Source organism: Bos taurus, chromosome 4 (assembly GCF_002263795.3).
Source record: "Bos taurus isolate L1 Dominette 01449 registration number 42190680 breed Hereford chromosome 4, ARS-UCD2.0, whole genome shotgun sequence".
In the NCBI taxonomy this organism is placed as follows: Eukaryota; Metazoa; Chordata; class Mammalia; order Artiodactyla; family Bovidae; genus Bos; species Bos taurus.
Genome location: NC_037331.1, coordinates 72,317,012 through 72,343,722, shown reverse-complemented (window position 1 = coordinate 72,343,722; position 26,711 = coordinate 72,317,012). Strand labels below are relative to the sequence as shown.

General features: G+C 40.7%; 1 protein-coding gene across 2 annotated transcripts; it reads left to right on the top strand.

Moving 5' to 3' along the window:
• The first annotated feature begins 1,975 nt into the window (after positions 1-1,975).
• Positions 1,976-26,255, top strand: SRI (sorcin). 2 transcript variants are annotated; one of them, NM_001075350.2, is made up of 8 exons: positions 1,976-2,060; positions 12,287-12,370; positions 14,394-14,463; positions 19,760-19,803; positions 20,622-20,769; positions 21,008-21,121; positions 22,352-22,410; positions 24,070-24,275. In NM_001075350.2, exons 1-8 carry the CDS (start codon positions 2,055-2,057, stop codon positions 24,094-24,096), a joined length of 552 nt encoding a protein of 183 aa, NP_001068818.1. In that variant the 5' UTR covers positions 1,976-2,054; the 3' UTR covers positions 24,097-24,275. The 2 variants fall into 2 exon arrangements, with proteins under 2 accessions (NP_001068818.1, NP_001414800.1); NM_001427871.1 differs by lacking the exon at positions 1,976-2,060 and adding an exon at positions 11,315-11,382 and having other exon boundaries at positions 24,070-26,255.
• Positions 26,256-26,711: the final 456 nt, after the last annotated feature.

The window sequence follows — 26,711 nt, the reverse complement described above, 5'->3', positions numbered from 1 at the left end:
TGAAGTAAGGACTTTGGATAGACACAGAGGCATAAGAAGGACACCTATAAGTCCTGGATAGCTGCTCTAGATCCGAGAAGAAAAGACCAGAAAGGCGCAGGCAGTGGCCCTGAAGACAAACTGTTGAAATTTTGCCTGTGCAAGTCACTTCAGTCATGTCCAATGCTTTGCTACCACATGGACTGCAGCCCACCAGGCTCCTCTATCCATGGGATTCTCCAGGCAAGAATACTGCAATAGGTTGCCACACCCTCCTCCATGGGATCTTCCCGACCTAGGGACAGAACCTTCATCTCTTATGTCTCCTGCATTGGCAGGTGGGTTCTTTACCACTAGCACCACCTGGGAAGGAAATTTTCCCTAGATGTGCTTAAAAATCCCATGACATCCTACTTTAGGTTTGGCAATCCATGTTAAGTTCCCAGCCTCAAACTCAGAAATAGTTCTGTAACTCCTTGAGTGCAAAGGATACTCTCTTTCCCTTTAGACGGCAGTCAGTGATATACTGGTAAATGTTTAACAACTGGCTCTCCAAGAAAAAAAAATATGCACATATACACGCATATTAAATTATTACAAGCTTTACTGATATAGGACTTCCCCGGTGGCTCAGACGGTAAAGCATCTGTCTACAATGCGGGAGACCTGGGTTCGATCCCTGGGTCAGGAAGATCCCCTGGAGAAGGAAATGGCAATCCACTCCAGTACTATTGCCTGAAAAACCCCATGGACAAAGGAGCCTGGTAGGCTACAGTCCATGGGGTTGCAAAGAGTCGGACACGACTGAGCGACTTCACTTTCACTTACTGATGATATAAAGGATGTGCAGCATACAATTTATAAATAATAATGCAATATATAGTACATTTTATTGTCAATTTCATACAGCCACTTGATTCTCAAAGAATGTTTTTGTTAGTTTTACAAGATTCTTTTATCCATAGGAAACTTGTGATTGAAATGGACAATGATGGACAAAGTTGCAATAACACTTTCTCAATAAATGATTGCCAGTTCAGATATATGATTTACTGTTAAACAATCACCCTCAAAATGGGCTTCCCTGGTGGCTCAGTGGTAAAGAATCTGCCTGCTAATGCAGGAAACACAGGTTCAGTCCCTGGTTTGGGAAGATTCACTAGAGAAGGAAATAGCAACCCACTCCAGTACTCTTGCCTGGAAAATCCCATGGACAGAGAAGCCTGGTGGGCTACAGTCCATGAGGTCTCAAAGAGTCAGACACAGCCGACTACACACACACACACACACACACACACACACACACACAAATTAGAGATTGGTGTTTTGTTTTGTTGCATGTCTACTCCAGACTTACAGTTAACACATGAAATTTTCTCCAACCTGCTGACTCCCAAGTTTAGAATAGATAAACAATAAAACAATAAACCAATCTCTTATTTGTAAGTATAAGTTGATATCCATGGAGTAAATATTCCCCCCATGGCCTATTTCAAGCTACTAATGGACAAAATATGATCAAGCCTGCAGTTGGAAATTAATGTCCAACCTTACCCCCATTACATAGTTTAAGTATAGAAAAATAATTAAGTGATGCATTGGGATTATTTAATAGCTTTGTTTTCAGTAAGCTAAAATTTTTAACTTATAATATTGGCAGTGTTTAACAATGGTCTGGAAAAATTCCTGAAGATTGGCTCTCTCTGGCCAACTCCCACACATTGCTGATGCAATACACAGCTCTGAAAGTCTTTGGAAGTCTCTGATGGGGGCAATGATTCTCAAACACTGGGCTATGTATACTGTTGCTGTTGACTCCTATCTGCCTTAGCTAAGGTAATATGTTCTAATACTGAAACACACCTGTTTCATAGAGGACCTCTCTGGGGCCAAAGGGAAAACTGCCTACATTGTCGAATATGTTTATTGGTGGTTACTGATTGCCAAGGATCAAGAGGGCAATGTGATGAATCTGCTTGTACAATTTATACTTCCTGATCATTCTCTTTGACCATCCAGCAAGGATATGCTCCTCTAAGAATCACGAGTTTCTGCATCTAAGACCTCACATCAAGATGCAGGTAAGTAGAGATATGTATGTGAGGTTAGTTCTGTAACACAACATTCTAATTCTACTGATTAAAAAAAATATGGAAGTTCCTAATCTATGAAATTCTATTAACTCATTGTTTTTGGCTGAGAATATGCCAAGTTTATAAAATATCTAAACACTCCTAGGGAGCTAAAATTTTTATAAAATATCATCTAAATGCTCTTTGGGAACTAAGATTTAAGAATGAAGCACAGAAATGAACAAATATAGTATACGAAATTATTTTTAAATAGAAAAATGTGTTCTCAATCTTGAGATTTTTAAAGGTATACAGAAATGACAATTGGATTTCTCCATTGAGAATATTAGCATAGACTAATAGAATATTTAAGTTATATGCAGCTTTGGCTTTCAAGAGAATTTAGTTCTCCCAAATTTCCCTAATTTACCAAGAGAAAAGCTTTTTTTTTTTTTTTTTTTTTTTTTGCTCTGAGAAAATTGGGTCTAAGTTAAAGTTATTTCTCCCGTTTTAATAAAATGAAAACAGTAGAAGTTGCTTCATAGAACAGTAATTCTAGTAGATTCATCAAAGAATGTCATGAATTGATGCTAAGATACATGTAGCACTTCTGATAATATGTTTTAGACTGAGATAATTAGATTGATTTTTCCATACAGAGTCTTAGACACTCGTGTATACATGCTCAGTCACTCAGTCGTATCCAACTCTTTACAACCCCATTGACTGTAGCTTCCAGGTTCCTCCATCCATGGGATTATCCCTGCAAGAATACTGGAGTGGGTTGCCATTTCTTCCTCTTTCAAGGGATCTTCCCCACTCAAGGATTGAACCTGCATTTCTTTCAGCTCCTGCAGTAGCAGGCAGATTCTTTACCATTGAGCCACCTGGGAAGAAGCCACAGATACTTGACAAACTGATGCTTCTCAGTGTGTAAGAGCACTGATCCTTTGCTTACCATAATAGTAGTATCACAATTTGTGTTTTATCAGCAAAATACAGGCATGAGAATTAATTCACCCAGATTCCTTTTTCAGATTTGCCATTGATTTCCCATGATATGAAAACAGGCAAGTTACTTTCTGAGAAAAAAAAAAAAAAAAAAAAAAAAAAATATATATATATATATATATATATATATATATATATAAAGTAAGAGTTTATTTTACTTTTAATTAAGAAATCCTCAATTTAAATATTATCATAACTGATTTATGTATAGGCTTCATACTAGTTTGGCTTTCTGGAAGTAGCTTCTCCACCTGGGTGCCTGGGAGTCAAAACGGGTCATTCTTCCTCCTCCAGAGCTCTAGTTTGAAATTTTCTTCTGTTTTTCCTCCCTACCAGTGCCACCTCCATACTAATAGAGCTGATGGAGACTCTACCCTCTACCCCTGCCTGGTTCTGGGTAGACTTAGTAACATCAGGACTGGGAGGATAACTGGGCAGAAAACAAGCCGGAGTGAGAGCTCCCCACCCCCTGCCTTGCTCTGCCCTGGCCCCAGGACTGGTTCTTTTCAGAAAAAATATTGAGGGTTATGAAGAACTTTTGAGGGGCTTGCCTAGGAACCAGTCACAAAATGACTTCTATAGGAAAATACATCCCAAGTTGCAAATACCCAGCTTCTAGAACACAATGTCTTTAAGAGTTGAGGACACCAAGTAATATATGAGTCCACCGTTCTTAGGAACACTCATCCTCAGGGAACTGAACGTAAGTGATTTTCCACCTGGGAATACAGCTCCACTACTTTATGATGTTGCTACCAACAATCATTTTTCCACAAACTTGGAGATCTGAGTTCTAAGGCATGATTTTTCAAATCATGAAGTGACAGATGCAGATTAAGAGTTAAACGAAAGCTGAGACCTTAATCCGGAAAAGGTTATTGCTCACTTCTTCCTGATATGTTAGACCTGTGATTAACTCAACTGTAGGAAATGGCAAAACAATGGCAGTTACTTAGCTAGAGGACTCCTTCCAGCACTTCTCTGACTGAGACATTTCTGGATGTCATATGCAGTACTTTATATTAACTTTTCTTCAGGGACAGAAAGTATCCATGTGCCTTTTGTCTTCCAAGTAGGAATATAGATGACTGGGGAGAGTACACCACAAAAGAACAAGACCCTCTATGAGAAGTATATTCAGATCAATTCACAATTTTAATTGGAAGAGCCAAATTTTTAAATCAGGCTAGGCAAGGCCTTCAAGAGCTTGAGCCATGTACCTTCTCTTTCCTCATCTGTAAAACAACAAGGTTGGGGAAGCTGATTACAAATGTTTCTGTGATTCCAATGACTTCCCCGAATGACTCTGATCCAGAGTCTGTCTAAAACCTCCTATACTGAGCCATCAAAAAGAACAAAATAATGCCATTTGCAGCAACATGGATGCACCTAGAGCTTATCATATTCAGTGAAGTAAGTCAGACAGAGACAGACAAATGTCATATGATATCATTTATATGTAGAATCTAAAATATGATACAAAGGAACTTATTTACAAAACAGACTCACAGATTTAGAAAACAAACTTATAGCTTAGAAAACAAACTTTATTTTTTTTTTTTTTACCAAAGGGGAAATATGGGGGGTGAGATAAATCAGGAGTTTTGGATTAGCACATACAAACAACTATATATAAAATAGATAAACAAGGTCCTACTGTATGGCACAGGGAACCATACTAAATTTCTTGTAATAAACCATCAGGGTAAATTTTATATGTGTGTGTGTGTGTGTGTGTGTGTGTGTGTGTGTGTATGTATATTTGTTGTTCAGTCGCTAAGTTGTATCAGACTTTTTTGCAACCCCATGGACTATAGACCACCAGGCTCCTCTGTCCATGGAATTTCCCAGGCAAGAATACTGGGGTAGGTTGCCATTTCCTTCTCCAGGGGATTTTCCTGACCCAGGGATCAAATTCATGTCTCCTGCATTGGCAGGTGGATTCTATACCACTGAGCCACCAGGGAAGCACATATATATGTGTATATGTGTGTATACATATAACACAATCACTTTGCTCTATACCAGAAACTAGCAACCAGCACCATATTGTAAATCAACTATACTTCAATTTAAAAAATAATTAATAAATGTAAACCTCCTACAGTGTGCTCTCTGACCCAAGCTACTGCCAGGACCCTCAGTCATTGTGGTATGGCTGAATAACTCCCACAGTCTTTTTCTAGGACTTAGCAAATTGTTAGGACAAATAGCACAGTATTCTAGCTCCCCAGACTGTCCAAACCAGTTAGGAATCCCTCTGCTAACTATACAGCTCAGATACTCTGTTGCTGAGTTTCTTTAAATTATGTGAGGATTTTATTGTCTGTATCTAGAGCTCTGTGATTTGAAGGCACAGGAATAAGATGAGTTCTTATCCCACTGGGGTTTTTATTTTGTTCAAAATTAAAACAGACCCAAGGAATGGCAAGGAATGGCTTCTCTAGATTACGTCTTTGATGATTTGTGTGGTCTTGCCGAAGGCTGATACTTATAAACTCTGCAGGGTTTTATACACCTAAATTCTTTTTTTGGCAGTTCCTCTTCTGCCCAAATTCCTCAAGAATCAGTACAATGCGGGGGAAAATGTAAGCTTGGTTTAGTATCTTTGTAGTTTGTTTACATTTTAGACACCAATGCTTTAGAGTTAAGTAAATCAGCTGGGCTCAAGAGCTGGTCTGTAACCTTGGGAAAGTTACCTATGCCTCAATTCCCTCATCTATAAAATGTGGGCAATTGCATCTCTTTTCCAAGGTGATTTTCTTGAAATGCATCTATAAGGAAGTACCCAGAACAACACTTGGCACATACAAAGAATCCAGTACAGCTGCTCTTTTCTCTCACTCTCTACCTTCACTGCTTCCACTGGAATGAATATCAAAACCATAAAAGTAAATTGCCTATATTCAGGCAAAATTCTCTATTCTTATAGAATTCCTACTGAGTCTGTAGTTTTTCCTGAATGTTTTCAGGCTTGACAATACTCAGACATGATTAAAGGAACCCATGCTACATGAGTAACGTTTAAAAGCTACCTTTGCATCCAGCTTTGTCATCACGGGCACACCCTCTGGCTACTACTATACAGGGCAGGACTGAAACCAGTAAGTCAGTTTCACAGTGTTCCTTTTGACCAGCTTATTGGGCAATGGGGAAGAGTCTGAGAACTCTATACATAGGATCCTACCCCAGAGAGGTCAGCATTCCTCAGGGTGATTCAGCTACCATTATCCATTAACTTCACCCTGAAATCATTTGTTAAAGCGCTATTCTCCCAGAGTCATAAACCAGAATCCTGGAGGGGTCTGCAACAGTGGTTGGCAACTCCTACACAAGGGACAAATCTACCCCACTTCCTGCTTTTATACACCTAGGACCTAAAATTGAAAAACTAAAATAAAGAATAGTATTTCTTGACATATTAAAATTATATGAGACACAAACTTTGGTGTCCATAAGTACAGTCGTACTGGAACAAAGCCACAGCCATTTATTTGTGTATTGGATGCCTGCATGGTACAGGAGCAGAACTGAGTAGTTGCCACAGAGACTGTAGAGCCCATAAAACCTATATACTTCCTGGTCCTTTACAAAGTTCGCTGCCCCCTGACATGGGGCACAGACACCGGGAGCCAGACAGCCGCAGAGTTCAGCTCTCGCTGCCTTCCACTTGCCCAAGTTCTCCCATCTCCTTTGTATGCTAACCAATGGATAATGAGGCTTTTATGAGGGTCAAACAAATGTATAAAGTGCTTAGAAGAGGGTCTGGTGCATATTAAGTACCATAGTAAAGTAATGCTCAAAATTCTCACAGCAATATGTGAACCGTGAACTTCCTGATGTTCAAGCTGGTTTTAGAAAAGGCAGAGGAACCAGAGATCAAATTGCCAACATCTGCTGGATCATGGAAAAAGCAAGAGAGTTCCAGAAAAACATCTATTTCTGCTTTATTGACTATGCCAAAGCCTTTGACTGTGTGGATCACAATAAACTGTGGGAAATTCTGAAAGAGATGGGAATACCAGACCACTTGACCTGCCTCTTGAGAAATTTGTATGCAGGACAGGAAGCAACAGTCAGAACTGGACATGGAACAACAGACTGGTTCCAAATAGGAAAAGGAGTTCGTCAAGGCTGTATATTGTCACCCTGTTTATTTAACTTCTATGCAGAGTACATCATGAGAAACACTGGACTGGAAGAAACACAAGCTGGAATCAAGATTGCCGGGAGAAATATCAATAACCTCAGATATGCAGATGACACCTCCCTTATGGCAGAAAGTGAAGAGGAACTAAAAAGCCTCTTGATGAAAGTGAGAGTGGAGAGTGAAAAAGTTGACTTAAAGCTCAACATTCAGAAAACAAAGATCATGGCATCCGATCCCATCTCTTCATGGGAAATAGGTGGGGAAACAGTGGAAACAGTGTCAGACTTTATTTTTCTGGACTCCAAAATCACTACAGATGGTGACTGCAGCCATGAAATTAAAAGACGCTTACTCCTTGGAAGAAAAGTTATGACCAACCTAGATAGCATGTTCAAAAGCAGAGACATTACTTTGCCAACAAAGGTTCATCTAGTCAAGGCTATGGTTTTTCCTGTGGTCATGTATGGATGTGAGAGTTGGACTGTGAAGAAGGCTGAGCGCAGAAGAATTGATGCTTTTGAACTGTGGTGTTGGAGAAGACTCTTGAGAGTCCCTTGGACTGCAAGGAGATCCAACCAGTCCATTCTGAAGGAGATCAGCCCTGGGATTTCTTTGGAAGGAATGATGCTAAAGCTGAAACTCCAGTACTTTGGCCACCTCATGCGAAGAGTTGACTCATTGGAAAAGACTCTGATGCTGGGAGGGATTGGGGGCAGGAGGAGAAGGGGACGACAGAGGATGAGATGGCTGGATGGCATCACTGACTTGATGGACGTGAGTCTCAGTGAACTCCGGGAGTTGGCGTTGGACAGGGAGGCTTGGCGTGCTGCGATTCATGGGGTCGCAAAGAGTCGGACACGACTGAGCGACTGATCTGATCTGATCTGATCTGATGGGTCTGTTACTATTCGCTGTCACAACTTTTTTCATAAACTAAGGCAGCAGCAGCATACCAGTTAGTTAGCAACAACTGTGAGAATTTATTTGTAGCCCTCCAATTACATTCAAGGGGCAGTAGGAAGGTATTAAAGACAACTGAAATAACAATGAGCATAGATGCTTATCCACAAAACTAGTTCTGCATTCTTAACAAATATTTTTTATGCTATATTTTTCTTTCAAACTTGAGTCTTAGAGAAGTTTACACTCACCTTTGAGTTCAGCCCTCATCATCTATTCCTTACAGTTGGAAGAAATAGACTTCAAAACAGAGACTAAGGAACAGAATAGAGCCCAGAAATAAATCCATGCATATATGGTCAACTGATCTTGGACAAGAATGCCAAAAGTACACAATGGAAAAAGGATGACCTCTTCAACAAATGGTCCTATTAAAACTGGATTAGTGCATGTGTGGGTGCTCAGTTGACTCTTTGTGACCCCATGGACTACAGCCCACCAGGCTCCTCTGCTCTGGGATTTCCCAGGCGGGAACACTGGAGTGGGTTGCCGTTTCCTTCTCCAGTGGATCTTCTTGATCCAGGGATTGAACCCACGTCTCCTGCACATCTCCTGCATTGCAGGTGGATTCATTTTTTTTTTTTTTTAAACCACTGAGCCACTGGGGAAAATTGGACGCTTGCTTACATGCAAAAAAGTGATTATTGGACCCTATTTCACACCATACACAACAATCAACACAAAAATCAAAATGGAATAAAGACTTAAATATAGGATCTAAAACTGTAAAATTCTTATTAGAAAACTTAAGGGAAAAGCTTTATGACATTAGCCTTGACATTGATTTCATGGCTATGACAGCAAAAGCACAAGCAACACAAACTAAATAAATAAGTAGGATTAAAAAGGTTCTGCACCTCAAAGAAACAACAGAATGAAAAGGCAACTCACAGAACAAGAGAAAATATTTGCAAGACATATATCTGACAAGAAGTTATTCTCTAAAATTTTAACAAAGAAGATATACAAATGCATAGCAGGTATATGAAAAAATGCTCAGTGTCACTAATTACCAGGGAAATGCAAATCAAAACCACGAGATATCACCTCATATCTGCCAAGATGGCTATCATTATAAAAAGAAAAAAAAAAATAGACAATAAGTGTTGGCAAGTATGTGGAGAAATTGGAAATCCTGCACATTATTAGTGGGAACTAGAAATGGTGAGGCTGCCATGAAAACAGTGTGGAGTTTCCTCAAAAAATTAAAAATAGAATGACCATATGATCTAGCAACCCTACTTCTAGATATATATCCAAAAAAAAGTGCGAACAGAATCTCAAAGAGATATCTGCACCCATATTCACAGCAATATTATTCACCAATAACCAAGATGTGGCAGCAACCCAAATGTCTATCTATACATGAATGTTTTTCAATGTGGCATATATCACACAATGTGTTGTTATCCTGCCTTAAAAAAGGATATCCTATCATATTCTGCAATGTGGTTGAATTTCAAGTACACTATGCTAAGTCAATTACAAGAAGACAAATACTGCATAATTCTACTTATATGAGGCATTTAAAATAGTCAAACTCATAGAAACTGAAAGTAGAATGGTGGTTGCCAGGGCCTCTGAAGAGGAAATGGAGAGTTGTTTACTGGTAGAGATCTTCAGTCATGTGAGAGGAAAAGTTTTGGAGATCTGCTCTGCGGCACTGTGGATGCTTTTAACAATAGTGCACTGTACACTCGGGCAGGAAGATTTCAGGTTGTGTTTTTACTACAACAAAAATACTAGGGAAAAAATAAAACCTTCCATATAGGCCAAAGGACTCATATCTCTAATCTACCTTGACAATGACTGTGGTACTTGAAAATAGGAATCAACTTCCTGAATCAAACACAAAACAAGTAATGTATAGTTGATTTTATATAGGACAACAGGAAATACTAGAATTTTTCTCACAATTCAGGACTTTCATTTTGAGGTTTGTGGGATCCAAAAGGAGAACTCGAGAGGGAAGTTTATACATGAGAGGAAAACAATGACCCTAGTGAGAACCCAGTCCACCACATGAGCAAGTCCTGTCCCACACACAGCAGGCGCTCCAATATTTGTTAAATGTCGATGACTCATTCAATTTTTCTGTGCAACCTCCATAGCAAATACTGTGAATCTTGCTTATTGTTACATTTCTTAAAACAATAAGAAATTGTTGAAAATTCAAAGAATTCTGCGTGATAGAAATTGCATGAAACAAAACCAAACCAGAAAATCTCACGTCTGAATTGCTTCAAACTGTTAAACTGGGTGAAAAACAAAGCTGTGATGTAAAGAAAACTGTTTCCTGAATCACCTGAGTGACACTCCAAGATCCAGCTCTCTTACCTTCCTGACAAGTGTGTTTTTTCACCAACACACTCTTTGCCTGCACTAAACTTTTCTTGCATAAAAAGTAGCTGGGTGATTTTGGAGTAGCTGGATTGTTTTGCCTGAATCATCCAGATAATTGGAACAACTCAACTTATAAGAACAATCCGGCCGAGGCTGCCCTGCCCAGTAAGTGCCTGCTGTCCTCTTCAGTTCATATCCGAGTCACATCCAGCTTAACCTTGAGATGACCGTGTCGCCTAGGAAGGAAACACACCGTTATTGTTGAGTGAAATGGTCAACCGCAAACCGACGCTCCAAACGCGCTCAGGTCCTGAAATTCACTGCTGATGTCCAAAGACACTTTCGCAGCTTGGTTTTCCGACGTCTCCTTTCCCTGAGAGCATCTCAGAGCTGCCCTAAGGCATTTGGCCCCTTCCCCCAATACCACACTTTGCTTCCAGCCCCGTAGGCCTGTCCAATAAATTTGTTTAAAATACAAAACGTAGCAGAAGATGCTCGAGCAGGAAGAGAAAAAGAACACCCGGCGAAACGGGTTGGTGTTGGAACGTGCCATTCGTTTTGAAGGGAGGAGAATCCCAGGTGTGAATTGCATCCCGCGTGTGAAGTCACTTACCAGACCTCGGGTTCTTCAGGGCCTGAAAAGAGAAAACACCAAAGACCGGGCGGAGGGCAGGAAGGGGCGGAGGCCGGGAGCGGAGCCTGGCGCGGGCGGCAACCTCAGGCGCGTACCCCGCGGCCCCGGGTGGTGCGGCCCTGGGCGGTCCCCGCGGGCAGGCGGGGAGGCGGGAGGTGCTGGGCTGCGGCGCAGAGTGCAGCATGGCGTATCCCGGGCATCCTGGCGCCGGCGGCGGCTACTACGCAGGCGGGGTGAGTACTGCTCGCGCGGGCTCGTGGCCTGGGCTCGATCCCTGGACGCCCGGGGCTCCGAGAAGCCACACGGGGCATCTCGGCCGGGGCGGCTCCCAGGCGCCCCCGCCCTGCCCGCTGCGTCGCCCAGCGCCCCCGCCGGCCGGCCTCGGTCTCCGGCGACCTCCTTCCTTCTGTCCCTTCTTCCCCCTGGGTTGCTGCTTGGGGCCGGGACGCGCGTAGGTTTGACCCAAGAAGCCCACCCTGTGCCTCCCGGATCCGCGGCGTGAAATCGTGCAACTGGGGTGTTGCCTTCAGCTTCGCCTTCCCTAAGAGCAACAGCCATTTTAATCTAGAATGGTCCTGCGATCCACTTCTCTCTCCTAAATTGAGAAAAACGGGGAAAGTCAGGGGAAGTCCGCTAGAGTCAGAGACTTCCGGGAGGAAGGCAGCCTGGCCCTGAGTCTGGGACGGGCATCCTTTTGGGAACTATTTCCTAAAAAGAATATTCCCTAGCCGTGACAAACCTCACCCTCCCGAGGCTACACCTGTCTCCGAACGCTTTAAAAATACCATAAACGCTAGGGGAAAATATGTAAGACAATTCTGAGCCCTGCTGGTAAGTTGCATGGCCAGGTTGCATTCATCTCAGTAAACTGCAGGTTAATGGGGATTTGCAGAGGTTACTTCATTTATGCTGATGTCATTGTCAAGACAACTAATTTTGATCCTAGCTGCGGGTTTTTAAATTATAACTGGGGTGAGAATGGGAGAAAGGGGAGGAGTGATTTTACGTAGAGAGTTAAGGGAGGTGGGGGGGAGAGGAGCAAACGACTGACAGTGAACCTGACTTTGCACAAGGCACTCTATGGTGAAAGAATAAAACTTGGTCATCGGATTGATGCGTTTGTTCCTTGTCTTACAGTACGGAGGGGCTCCCGGAGGGCCTGCGTTTCCCGGGCAAACTCAGGATCCGCTGTATGGTTACTTTGCTGCTGTAGCTGGACAGGTTAGCTCTTCCCTTTAACATTAAAGGAATTTCAGAGTGTACATTTGTATTAACCTTTGTTACAGTCACACGGAAACACGACTATTCCTCTGGAAAAGAATTCCTTTGCTTCTGCTCAAGAAAAAAGAGAGAGAGAGAAGGAAGTTAATGGGCAGTTATTTATTTTTGAATATTCAGAACAAACTTGGACAACGTGTTACCCATGCTTATGTTCAATTCAGAACTAAACTTGTGATTGAATTAGGGTCAGATTGAACACAATAAGCTAGTATAAATATGCTTTGAAGATATGTAAGGTAGAAAGATGTCTTTAGAACTGTGAATTGTCAGGGTCCAGACAGTGAATTTCCAGAGAAGAAATTCCAGGTCGAATCATGTAGTACCAGTAATTCTGTAGCCAGATTCTGAGGGACATTTTCTTTGCATTGAGTTTGACTGTTAATTACCCCCTTAGAAAATGGGTACTTCAGGTAAAAACCCACTAGCTTCAAAATAAGAAAGGTACTTTCTTCTTGCTATCAGGAAGTTAATCTTGTGGTCAGTTTATTTTTTCTTTGATGCTATTACTAGGTCAGCCCTTCCATGTCCTTGTTAGGTGTTGTGATCTATTGACCCAGAGAGAGAATTAAGGTCAACACCCCAAGACCTTTCACTTTACATTCTAGTTGTGTGACAAGTGGTAGTTCATCTTGGAGGAGGCCTTTTTCCTCAGCTACCAAGTCACTGTATATACCATACTGCTGTTATAATCCAACATGTTCAAAGAGGACGTTTGTGCTTATGAATTCAACCTAGCTTTCTTTTAATCAAAAGCTAGAAATAGCACAGTCTTAATGTGAAAATGCCTATAGTCTATTATGGGATAAAAACGTGTGACCACCTTTTAGAACAGCACTGGAAGAAATACAGTTTGAGAAACTGAATGGAAAATTGAGTCTAAAACGGAAAGAGCTTCCCCTTAAGTATCTGCTTCACCTGTTAGTGATCAGTATCTTTGAAACCACAAGACACGGCAAAGCTCAAGTCTCTGCATTCTTAGATCGCCGGTACCAGGAGCCATGAAAGTGACCCCAGCTGCTTAGCTTTCAGCAGCCCTGGTCTGCAGCAGCATGTCCATCGTCTTTCACATTATTGATCCTGCCTGTCATCTAGATTGTATAATAGTCATGAACTTGAGGATTTAGGCATTTTATTTTAAAATCTTTAACGTGTTTCTAGTTCTGACCTAGGTCAGCCAGTGAATAGGCATGGAGAACTTGTCTTCCAGGTATAATTGTGATCTGAAAAAACATTCATCATATTCTAAGCAAAGGCGATCACAGAGGCTGCTTTTTGTGGGAACCAAACTTTTCATTTACTGATGTCATCTCTGTACCCAGCCCTCCACCCCCTCAACAGAAAAAAAAAAAGCTAGGACAAGTAATAGAACTTCTAATGAAATACATAAATAATTGTATTTTAAATTGCTTACTTTGGCAGTTTCCTAGTTCAGAGTGAGAGTAGTTAAGGATAGGAGCTAGTTGTATTCATATGTTTAAAAATATGTCTCACTGAATTCATCTTACTGTTTTATTAAGAAGAGTAACCTTATACTTTAGAAGTTATGCCAAGTCAATTCAGGAATCTATAGGAAATGACAAAAAGATATTGGTAATACCAAAGCATAGGTGTAAGCAGCTTTCAGACTTGGTAATTCTTATGTAATGATTGTTGCAAATAAAGCCTGAAATTGAATACCCACTTTACCTAGGTACTAAGAAAGGTATTTTTGGTATATGTCCTTAATTATCCATTTGTGGGAGAACCTTGAACAGTGTCCTTTCTTTCTGTAACTTATTGTTTGGGGAAGTAGAGTGAAGAAAAAGAATGCCTACTTTTGAAAGGCATCTATTAAAGTCTCATGCGTGATAATATTCATTTTCTTTATTATTAATGGTATACTGAATGCTGAATGTAAACAAAGAACTGGAAGGTACAAGTCACTCCTGTAAATCCTTTTCCTGTTTTTTTTTTTTTCCAAAAGGATGGACAAATAGATGCTGATGAACTGCAAAGATGCCTGACACAGTCGGGCATTGCTGGAGGATACAAACGTGAGTTAGCAGCCCCAAAGTGTCTCGGAAATCTCTTGTGTTTCAGATGTCACTTGTGATTATTAAAGCCTTCAAGAAATCTGAGAGTTTCTGAAATGGCAAAGTTAAGAATTTCAGAAGCTGGATTTATTTCTTTTGTATTTCAAAATGCTCGTTTGAAGATAGTTCTTACTGAATCATCCCACACTACCCACCAGTTTAGTGGGTGTCTTGGATCTGGGTTCCGGGTGTCTGGAACCATTCACACCAATAAGACATGTGGCCTCCTCCTCAGAAAACGAGGTAAGGTGCTGAAATGAAATCCTCCAGGTCAGGTGTCATTAATGATAGGAGCTAACATTTGCTGCTCCCTGTTTGCCAGGAGCTTATTCTGGCTCAAACGTGGTGTCACTTAGGGCTTTCGGTGGCCGGTGCTTGGCACCTGGTCCCAGGGTGACCTGTTCTGCATCCCTAGTTCTGAGTAGTTGGTCCTACCCTCCCTTTTCACAAGTGCCCAGTCCCCCAGCCCTAGTCCTCAAGGAGCCAGGTATACACTCCTGCTCTCAGCTCCTGGCAGCATGAATGCTCACCTTGACATCTCCCAGCTCTTTGCTCTTTCTACATCAGGCTAAGTAAGACGTACCCTTCCTAATTTCTAAACTCTTTATACTAGTCCTTCTTCCCGCTGCCCCCTAGTTCCTCATAGACTCCCCCTGTGCTTATACCCACTTCCTTCCTTTTGAATTCTGCACGAGCTGCAGAGAGGGAACTCTTACCAGAATGCTCATTCCTGGCAGGGGCCTTCTCATTATCCCACACATACCACATGCTTCCCTTCAAATCATATCTTTACCATGATAGAACAGCGTCTTGGCTGATATGCATGACCTACCACCTTCTTTGCCTGCTGTTAATTGAGACAGAATATCAAATTAAAGCCTCAACTTCTTGGTAAGTTGTGAATTAAAACATTCGAACTAGGGGATTTCCTGACAGTCTGGTGATTAGGGATCCAGGCTTTCACTTCGATAGACCCAGGTTCAATCCCTGTTTGGGGAAATAAGATTCCACAAGCCGTTCAGCATGGCCAAAAAACAGACAAGCAAACAAACAAAAAACCCACAAACTAGAATTCACACCTGTGGACCTGTAGTGGCCATTTTTGACTGTTTGACAGGGCATAGTTACTATGTGTTTCTCTTTTTTAAACTATCAGCATATCCATTTTTATTATCCTTTGTTTTATGAATTTAGTATCCAATCACTATTTCCTAGTTGTGGGAATTAAAATAGAAACCTTTTGGATTTCTGTTATTTACTCTGGTCCTACTGGTCCTACACAAAAGAAGCCCTTTTCTCCATTAGGGATTGTTTTGTTTTTTTTACACTATTGTAGGTAGTACATTTAAATTATTAACCTCAAGCAGTTGGGGCTGGTGAACAAAGGAGATCTAATAGCAGGGTTTCCACAAATTAGCTATGTCACAATACAGACTATTACTCTACTTCTGCTCGGTGGAAGAGGTGTGGCCAGTTTTAAAATCTAACAAAGTGGGCAGTGTATTCCTGTAGAGCAGTCCCTTTAGAAATTTCCTTTGAGAAAGCCACATTTAGTAATGACCTTAGATCACCGAGTTACCGAAAGGACATACCTATCACCTGAACTGTGTGATTAATCTGCTTGCTGTCATCTCGTTATGAAGGCTGTGCCTGCATGCTACGTTGCTTCAGTCGTGTCCGACCATTTGTGATCCTGTGGACTGAACCCGCCAGGCTTCTGTGTCCATACGATTTCCCAGGCAAGAATACTGGAGTGGGTTGCCATTTCCTTCTCCATGAGACTGTAATGACCCACAAAACCATCCTGTTTGTGAGTGTCAGAGTGAGTGTTGTAATGGAGAAGTTATGTAGCCATTGGTCTTTTTCAACCCAGCTTCCAAACCAAAAAGCACAGATGGGGACGTGGGAGACAGTAAAACCTATGGCATCTTCTTTTCTTGCCTGGAAAATGCCATAGACAGAGGAGCCTGGCAGGCTACAGTCCACGAGGCCACAAAGAGAAGAACACGACTGAGCACACACAGTGCATGGTATCCTAACCAGGTTAAGAGGGAGCAGTCACGCATAGAGGAGGTGTTGATGAGGGAAGTTGCTCTTTGAAATTATTTAAAATAGGCTTAGCATTATTTAAATTATTTAAATTGGCATTATTTAAAATAGGATTAGCATTAGTAAAAACTCTTTCTGGAGAAAAAAGAGAAATGAACAGGAGTTCTTCTCACCCAAACTAATTGTGAATTTTCTCCTTTGTTCCTGCCCATCTCAGTCCCTCCCTTCTCAGACCAGATTTCTGTTCTAACAAAGAACTCTAACCTGTCACTCTCTTCCTCTTAAAAATCCTGAGTAGCTCCATGGTGCCCATATAAAACAGAAGTTAGACAGCTTACTAGGAATTCAGTCCCCGATGCACAGCACCCCCAACACTTTCTCCCCGCTTCTTTGCCTGTCTGGACTTCACTGCTTCTTTCCTTGCTTGTGCAGGTCCCCGGCTTTACATGACTGTCTCCAGATATCCCAAATCTTTCCTGTCATTCACAACTTGGCTTAAATGTTACCTCTTCTATCAAGTCTTTCTTTCAACATGAAGGAGCCTCTCACACTTCAAGATCTGGTAGTTTTTGGTGTCTCCATTATGGCTTACCCTCTTCTACCCTGTAGGAAATGGCAGCCCACTCCAGTATTCTTGTCTGGAGAATCCCATGGACAGAGGACCCTGGCAGGCTACAGTTCATGCGGTGGCAAGAGTCGGACATGACTTAGCAACTAAACCACCACCACCCTGTGCACAAGACTTCAAACGGTCAGCCAGGGCAGGATCCAGTTTCACAGTTGTTATCTCCAGTGTCCCTGGTATCCTGAGCCTTGCACACCAGGAGTACTTAATAGACATTTGATGAATTAATGAGTATGGGAGACTTCCTAAAATGGAAAAAAAAATACATATATACCCTTATTTGTATTTTGACTTAAGAAAGATTGGTATTTACCTAAGGGATTATACATTACTTCTCATTATCAGTGTAAATCAGAAGTGTCCATTTAAACTAATGCCTGATTCCCATGGTCAGATTCTGATCTAATCGTTCTGTGGTGATGCTGACTATACTTTAACAAAAGTTGTTAAGAGAGTAGATCTTAAAAGTTCTCACCACATGCATCAAAGGTAGCTATGTGAGGTGATACATATGGTAATTAACCTTACAGTCATTATATACATTCATCAAACCATTACATTGTACACCTTAAACTTACACAATGTTGTATGCCAATCATATCTTAGTAAAGCTAAAAAATTAATAATTATTGTTCTGTAGTATAGCCCAGATATCAGGGTCTTTTAAAGCTTTTGGGTGATTCTTGTAAGTGCTCAGGATTGAAAACCTCTGGTCTAGACTAGAGAGACTTTATACCTCCACACAACTTAAAAACACAACAAAGAATCAAGCAACTCTTTTTAAAGTGTTAAAAAAAAGTGCTGCCTTTTCTCACCTCCAGGAATTATCTCTGTGGATCAGATGGAGATTAAGGGACCAAAACAGAAACAGTCTCCAACCTTTTATTTCAGGGTTCTAAGCTATGCCAAACACATGAATCTATTAAAAGTAGAAAACCTATAGTTTGTAACATTTGGAAACATTACAGCAATAAGAGTTAGCCTAGTGTTTTAAGTTCACTTTGGTTAAAGATTCAAATGAAGCTGGTAACAGCGGTAAATAATGTTAACTCTGTGTACATGTCAACAGCCTTGTGGAATTCATGCTGGCCTTGCCCACATGAGCCTTGTCCCTTCCTCCTCCTAGCTTTACAGCTTCTTTGTACCTAAAACTACTCCCTCAGTCTTGGTAAGACGCAAGGAATTCTTTATTTTTAATTTGTTGCTACTCAGGTAGAGTACTATTAGGCCATAAACCAACAAGTGTGTTCTAGTTTGGTTGTCTAAGTGAGGCGTGGAAATACCCTCAGATCACCCTTGAGCCCTGAGTAAACTGAAAAGGCTTCTGAACAATGGCTTTCACTGAGTGGGTCATCCGGTCTTAGCCCAGAATGCTCTCCTTTGACTCACAATTCTAGCAAGCATATTTATTGTCTATAAAAAGAGGCCATAGGCAATTTGGGGGAGGAGGTGACCATTCAATGTCTGACATTAAAGGGAAAAGAAAGAGAAACAAATGATCTACACAGAGCTAGCAAAACCAACTAAAGTCAACTGTGCGTAGGAACAAAGCAACTGGATCCACCCATTCACGGTGGTGGATATAATACATTGTGGTTCATTATGGTGGATTGAACTCACTATATAACAGTTTCAAAGGCGAAAAAGAGTATAATACCTTTTATAAACTATGTTACAGGAAACTGTAAGCCTCAGAGAAGGCAATGGCACCCCACTCCAGTACTTTTGCCTGGAAAATCCCATGGACGGAAGAGCCTGGTAGGCTGCAGTCCATGGGGTCGCTAAGAGTCGGACACGACTGAGCAACTTCACTTTCACTTTTCACTTTCATGCATTGGAGAAGGAAATGGCAACCCACTCCAGTGTTCTTGCCTGGAGAATCCCAGAGACGGGGGACCCTGGCGGGCTGCTGTCTATGGGGTCGCACAGAGTCGGACACGACTGAAGTGATGCAGCAGCAGCATGCAAAAATACAGATAATTATACAGTGAACTCCTCCGTACCCATCCGTCAGCATCAACAGTTATCAATGTGTTGCTCTTCTTGTTTTATCTATAAACCTACCCATTTTCTTTTAAAGCAGATTCCAGATCTCTTAACATTATTCTACCTACTGATAACTTCAGTGCATATTTTTCTTAAAGATAAGAACACTTTTATCCCCCAACTTAAAAGCCATGAATCACACCTAAAAATATTAACAGTACTAGGCCATACTTTTTTTTTTTTAATTTTATTTTATTTTTAAACTTTACATAATTGTATTAGTTTTGCCAAATCTCAAAATGAATCCGTCACAGGTATACATGTGCTCCCCATCCTGAACCCTCCTCCCTCCTAGGCCATACTTTTTTTTAAAAAAAGATTTCTATTAAATTTTTTAAAATCAAATTTGGGTTCTGGAAGTTCTATCTAGAAAATAAGCCTACTTCAAAGCTCCATGAATTTAGTTTTACATAAATTGAGCAGCATGTAAGAATAAAAGTGTATAAATAATCACATTCCTATTACTTTGAATGTATCCAACATAATGTGAATTTTTGAAATCATATTAATATGTATGTGCTTTTCTTGATTTAACAGCTTTTAACCTGGAGACTTGCCGGCTTATGGTTTCAATGCTGGATGTATCCTTTACCTTGATGGCAGTCTAGAGTATTTTTTTCTGAATTTAAAAAAAAAAAAACAAAAAAAACCTTGAAAGAATTTGTCTAAGAACTAATATTCAGTAAACACAAAGTGAAAAATGACCACAGAAAAGTTTTCCAAAATCATTAGCTTTTAAGATGTCACTTGGTGTGCAAAAGGAAGGAAGTTTAATAAGCAGAACATTTGTTATTTAAGAATTTGAGGAAGCATCATAAACAAACAAGTATAGAAACCAGAGCAGTCAAGGCAGCTTTTTTGCTGTGACATTGATTACCCTGCATGAGTCACACTGACCTTCAAGCAATGGGATTTTTCGTATCACGGTTGTTGGACTAGTTTAGTTACTGCTGATGGTATGGTGCCTTCATCCCACCTCATTTTCCAAAAGTGAAAACAGTGGGTCTGGAAGGCCTTGCCTTGGGAATATCAGGGCTAAAGAGGACCCTGGACAGAAGGGTAAGCAGCATAGCCTGGACCACCCAGAAAGTGCAGACCACTTTGGTTGTTACCGGTAGCTCACAATGGCCTTTTAATTTCCTTGTAGTCATTCGTATAGATGATCTCTTTCCCTCACGGAAAATACATACTCAGAGCTTTTTCTCCATAGGCCTTTATTTTTATATCATAAAAATAAAATATATACAAAAAGAGTATCTTTTTGTCCTGTCATGCCCAAAAGAATGTACATTTTTTTTTTCAGCAGAAAGAACATTAAATCCCCTTATCCTTGATCTTTGATTTAATCATTAGAAAATGTTGCAAAATAAAGATGCTCTAATCCTTGATTACAGTTCAGAGAGACATGTCAGGCACAATGGGTTTCAATGAATTTAAAGAACTCTGGGCTGTACTGAATGGCTGGAGACAACACTTTATCAGTTTCGACAGTGATAGGAGTGGAACAGTGGATCCCCAAGAATTGCAGAAGGCCCTGACAACAATGGGTGGGTATGACTGATTCCATATCTGTTCACTAGTAGCTTTTTGGTTTTGTTTTTTTGTTTAATTTATAAAACTAAGTACTATGTTTCTATTTATAGAAATAGCACCTATCCATAATTTAAATGAGCCCTCTCCTAAAAAATTGGGCTTAAAATTATTTTTAATGTTTTTCTTTTAATCCTTGAAATTGGAATTTTTTTTCTTTTTCTTTTTTTGCTGGATGCTTTTTCTTCCTTTCAGGATTTAGGTTGAGTCCCCAGGCTGTGAATTCAATTGCAAAACGATACAGTACCAATGGAAAGATCACCTTCGATGATTACATCGCCTGTTGCGTCAAGCTGCGAGCTCTAACAGGTGTGTGCTTTGAGATTGCTATTAGCAGGCCTGGCAAATAATTCTGTTTCCTCAGAAATTTTTCCCACATATTAAGTAACCTGCTGTTAAAATGATCCTAACTAAATTCCCTGGCAGTCCAGTGGTTAGGACGGTGCTTTTACTGCCAGGACCTGGGTTTAAGCCTTGGTCAGGGAACTAAGACCTGGAGAGCTGAGTGGCTCAGGAGGGAAGAAAGAAATCCTAACTAAACTTTACTTTAGTGTTCTATAACATAAGTGTACCAAACTAATTGGTAAATTTTTGGTTAGAGTATGAGCAGTATTCTGTGATTTCTCCCTAGAACGTGAACTACTTGAAAAAAGTGAAATTACCCATCAGTAGCCCTCCTTCCTAATTCCTCCTGTTGGAGAGTAATTTAAAGTGGTGGTCTGTGTTTCAGATGTCCTTCTCAAATGAGGCTGTATCAGTAATCTCTACTTTTCTCTCTCCTCTTTTTCTTTCCTTTGTATGTTTTTTCCTGTTCCATTCCTTTCTTTAGTTCTTTTACCCTTTTTAATGTATGGTTTTATAATTTTTTTGCATCCTGACAAATTTGAGGGCAGATTCTTTTTTTTTCTAAGTAAATCCTTTTCACTTAGTAGGACAAAGCTCAAATGGATGGAGTACTTGATCATAGCTGTTTGTCATATTAAGGACACCATCCATCTGTGTGTGTGCACTCAGTCATGTCCAACTCTTTGTGACGCTATGGACTGTAGTCTACTAGGCTTCTCTGTCCGTGGGATTCTCCAGGCAAGAAAACTGGAGTGGGTTGCCATTCCCTCCTCCAGGGGTTCTTCCCAACCCTGGGATCAAACCTGCATCTCCTGCATTGCAGGTGGTTATGGCTGAGCCACTGGAGAAGCATCTGTTTCTTAACATATCTTTGTTATTAAGAAGTCTGAAATTCTGTACTTCCATCACATTTAAGGAATGGCCTCAGAAGCTGTGCAGCTTTTACTGACTTTGGGATAAGGCCTTTTCTTCCAACTCCAGGTTGGGAAAGACAATTGGCCAACTTCTGCTTGCTGTGTTACTTGGCTGCATATTAAATCCATTCATATTGCTACAGTTGACTGCTTTGGCCTTTTGTCTCTGTTGGTTGGTTGTACAATTTGTTACTACATTTGAAACTCAGTGCTAACAATTAACTATTATGATTTCAGATGTTCTAAAAAAGCTAATAAATTTTACTGTTGTGTTTTACAGACAGCTTTCGAAGACGGGATACTGCTCAGCAAGGTGTAGTAAATTTCCCATATGATGATGTAAGTCTGAGTAAATTCATAACTGAGTAAAAGAGATGTACAGCAATTGGGCATCCCTTTGAAGCTGGCTCTTTAGAGCATCTTAAGGATCCCAGGGCGGTTAAGGCTTACATGATCAGGAGTCACCATCCAAAATTTATTAATGTCATTTATTTGTCTTATCCATTGACCACTGTTTGTTGCATTAAACAACCGAGGTCAAGGCCCAGCTTTTCTCACTGATTGGCTGGATCACTTAGGCAGGTTTTTCATTGCTCAGAGACTATTTGAGGAAAGAATAATAATGCTGTCTTCACTAGACTGTTGTGAGATTTCAATAAGAAATGTCCTTGAAAAACACCACCACGCAGATGTACATCTACTTTTGTCTCCTTTACATAAATCACCTCTGTCATTGAGAAATAACTTGCATGGATCGAAGCTGCACTTGGCACATCTGTGTTCTTCATTGAGGACAAAAGGCACAAACTTAAGTCATATTTAAAACTGTATTTACTGTACAGCCACACTAAATGCATCAGGATACAGACACATAACCAGTGTGAGCATAACCGCATGCTATCTTTGTTGGCCTTGGTTGGATAGACACAGCACAGCTGGGGAGATGTTTAGGTGCGTCTCCAGTTTTTGTTCAGCCATTGATAAACCACTTTTAGAATGGACCTCACTGTGACAACTAAAAGGTTTCTCCATTTCAAAATACAAACATGCACATATTTTCGGTTTAGCAGCAGCTGCAGTTATGAGTACACTTTTAAAAGGCTGTTGCGTAAATATATTTACTTCTTTTGCTTAAAGGTGTATTCCCTCAGTGTGCATTAACTTCTCAGGTAACAGTCCCGCTTTGTTTCCAAGGATGGAGAGGCAGCCTGTGGGGTGGAAAGTGCACAGGCTACGGCCTCTCACGGGGCCACTTAAAGGACGTCTATCTGAATGTCCTGACCCAAGTTCCCTTTTCCCTGAAAGAGGGAGCGTCAGCTGGTCCTTGCAGGAATGCTGTAGGAATTAGCAGTGTCCAGGGCCTCGCTGGTGGAGGAAGAAAGCCAAAGAAAACTGAGAACGGGAGCAGAAATTATTGCTGTGTGTTTGATAGTGAAGCAAACTTCACAGCAAAGAACTGGTGCTTGCATACTCAGGTTTCTGAATTACTGGAGAAGGACCAGAGAGTCTGTTTTTGTCACGCTTTTCTGAACAGTTTCTGTCCATATACTGACACACACGAATATTTTAATTCAGCAGATTTTAAAGGAATAAACTATTTTAAAAGCAGTCTGGTAGAATAGTGGGGTGAGACTGCAGCTCTGAAGTTCCCATGGGCCAGAACAGTATAAATTCCACTGTTATTTATATTGTGAGTAGGTGCCTTTGATCATGATCACATTTAGAGTGAGATATTAATTTGGAATTTAAATAATTCTTTATGCATTAAGGTAGCATCAGCTTCCTATAAGAAGGTTTGATGTGAGGAAACCCTCTGGATTTTATATTAGGGTGCTTCAAGAAATGAACCTTTCCATCCATCATTTACTCTTATTTTTAAAACTATTTTTTTTTAACCCACAGTTTAAATGAATACGAAAATGGAAGCTGCGTAAAAATAAGCAGGGGTGTATTCCATGTTCTGGGGTCTGCAGTGTAACACTGGTTTCTCTCTTGCAGTTCATCCAGTGTGTCATGAGTGTTTAAATCAGGAGCAAGCTGTATGAACATAATCCACATTCCGACTGGAGTTCTCCTTTGCTCTTTGCCCTCAGCAATTGTGTGCAGACTTACACAGCCACTTTTCCTTAACAGCTCTTGTAAAGGTTTATTACTTTATGTATAACTGAAGTTTTTGTTTTGATAATAAATGCTTTGAGATGATATTATCATAAGATCCAGTCTGTTAAACACCATTTAGAACTTCCTTGAGCCACTGTCAGTCAAGCCTTATTTTCTTGTTAAGCCTCTTTTATGTAAATTCAGGTGTGCCAGTTGTTTAAGGCACATGATGTATTTTTCATTGTAAGATACTAAAACCTTTTCATCAGACTACAACTGTTGTCTCCCCTTTTTTAGAAGGGCTTTTACATCAGAGTGAAAGCTTTATACGTGGAGTATTCTTATGTAAATGGTTTATACCCACTTGGATACCAAAAAAAACCCACAAAAAACCTGGTGATCCATATCAGGATTCTCCTTGGTAGAAACTTAACACAGGCTTTAAGGATTATAGATACTTTGATGGCTCTATGAATAGACACACTTAAAAAGCTGTTGAAGGGAATATCCTGGCTAGGAAAAGTCCTAATCAGGGTTAGGACTCCATGATTCCACTGAAGGAGGCACAGGTTCAACTCCTGGTTGGAAACCAAGCCATGTGGCCAAAAAAACCCTGTTGAATAATGTAAGTGGCAAATACTATCTGTCACTGAGCTCCGCCTTGTCATTATCCATGCAGACCTGTGTTCTGCACTGTACTTGGTCACTCAGTCATGTCCAACTCTGCAACCCCATGGACTGCAGCCCACCAGGCTCCTCTGTCCATGGGGATTCTCCAGACAAGAATCCTGGACTGGGTTGCCATGCCCTCCTCCAGGGGATCTTCCCAACCCAGGGATTGAACTTGGGTCTGCCCCATTGCAGGCAGATTCTTTACCATCTGAGCCACCAGAGAAGTCCAAGAACACTGGAGTGGGTAGCCCATCCCTTCTCCAGGGGATCCTCCCAACCCAGGAATCAATCCAGGGTCTTCTGCATTTCAGGCGGATTCTTTACCAGCTGAGCTACCAGGGAAGCCCATAACTATAGTTAAAAATCTTGTACATTATGAGCCACATATTTAACTATGTTAAAAAAACTGATAGAAAGAGACTAAAAGAATATATGAAGATATTAATTATGGGGATTTTTTGGCTAATGGGATTCTAGGTGACTTTAATTCCTTTAGTGCATGTCAGTATTTGCCAGGTTTTCTATAATGCGTGCACTTAGCTTTTATAATCAGAAGATGCTAATTTTTAAAACAGTGATACATCTATTTTGATACGCCATGTGTTCACACATATTTAACAATTCACACATTAGAAAGACTGGAAAGAGTATACGAAAATGTTGATGTGACTTCCCCTGGAAATCAGAATCATGAGTTCATTTTCCTTCTTCCTACTACTTTTCCAAATATTAAGGCAATGGCACCCCACTCCAGTACTCTTGCCTGGGAAGTCCCATGGACGGAGGAGCCTGGTAGGCTGCAGTCCATGGGGTCTCTAAGAGTCCGATATGGCTGAGCGACTTCACTTTCACTTTTCACTTTGATGCATTGGAGAAGGAAATGGCAACCCACTCCAGTGTTCTGGCCTGGAGAATCCCAGGGATGGGGGAGCCTGATGGTCTGCCGTCTATGGGGTCGCATAGCGTCAGACATGACTGAAGCGACTTAGCAGCAGCAGCAAGTATTGATATTACATTTATATTAATAGTAAACTTTTTTTTTTTTAATTTTAAGTCATGTGCTTTTAAGTAAGATCTGAATTCTAATGCTGGCTATGCCTCTTACTAGATAGGTGGTTTGATCATTTTCGATCATCTCAGAGCCTTAATTTCCCCATTTTTGGAAACAACGTAGTACTTACCTCATGAAGTAGTTGAATATGAAATGAATGTGAAAAAGTGTTGGCATAATAAGCATCAAAACCTTTGTGTTTCTTAAATTTAAAGGTGGACTGGTTTATTCTTTTTAGCAAGAGTCTAACAGACAAAACAAGTTAGTCTCCCTGCCAGCAGTTCAGCTCTCAGTTTAGAGAATTACCATTCAGATGATCAATTGTCAATGGATGAAAAAATAAAAGATTTTCTAATCATCATTAGCCTCATCCCACTAATTACTTTTTCACATACCGTGCTCTCTCTCTCTCTCTCTATATATAAACACATTTAACAAATATCTATTAAACTCTAACTTATGTATTTCTGTCATGTAATCACACCCAGGCTACATCTCAGAATAGTCAGCCTGCTTTATACTAATTTCATGGGGAACCTAGGTTTCATTCCAGATATACTGTAAGCTGTAAGGTCACAAAGCCTGGCTGAGCCTGAGCTGTCTAGAAAAGAATGGATGGAGGCCCGGGAGGCAGGGAACTCACCTTCAGAGTCCCAGCGCCTGTTTGCTTCACACTCATCGGGATCCTCTGGAAATCCTGGTTTAAGGCAGTGGTCATTTCCTAGGTGACTGAGGTGGTAAGGAAGAAGGCCCTTTCTCTCCAGAGGCCATGTACCAGATTTGAACCATCCTGCTTTGGTAGGTCCCGGGGTGTGCT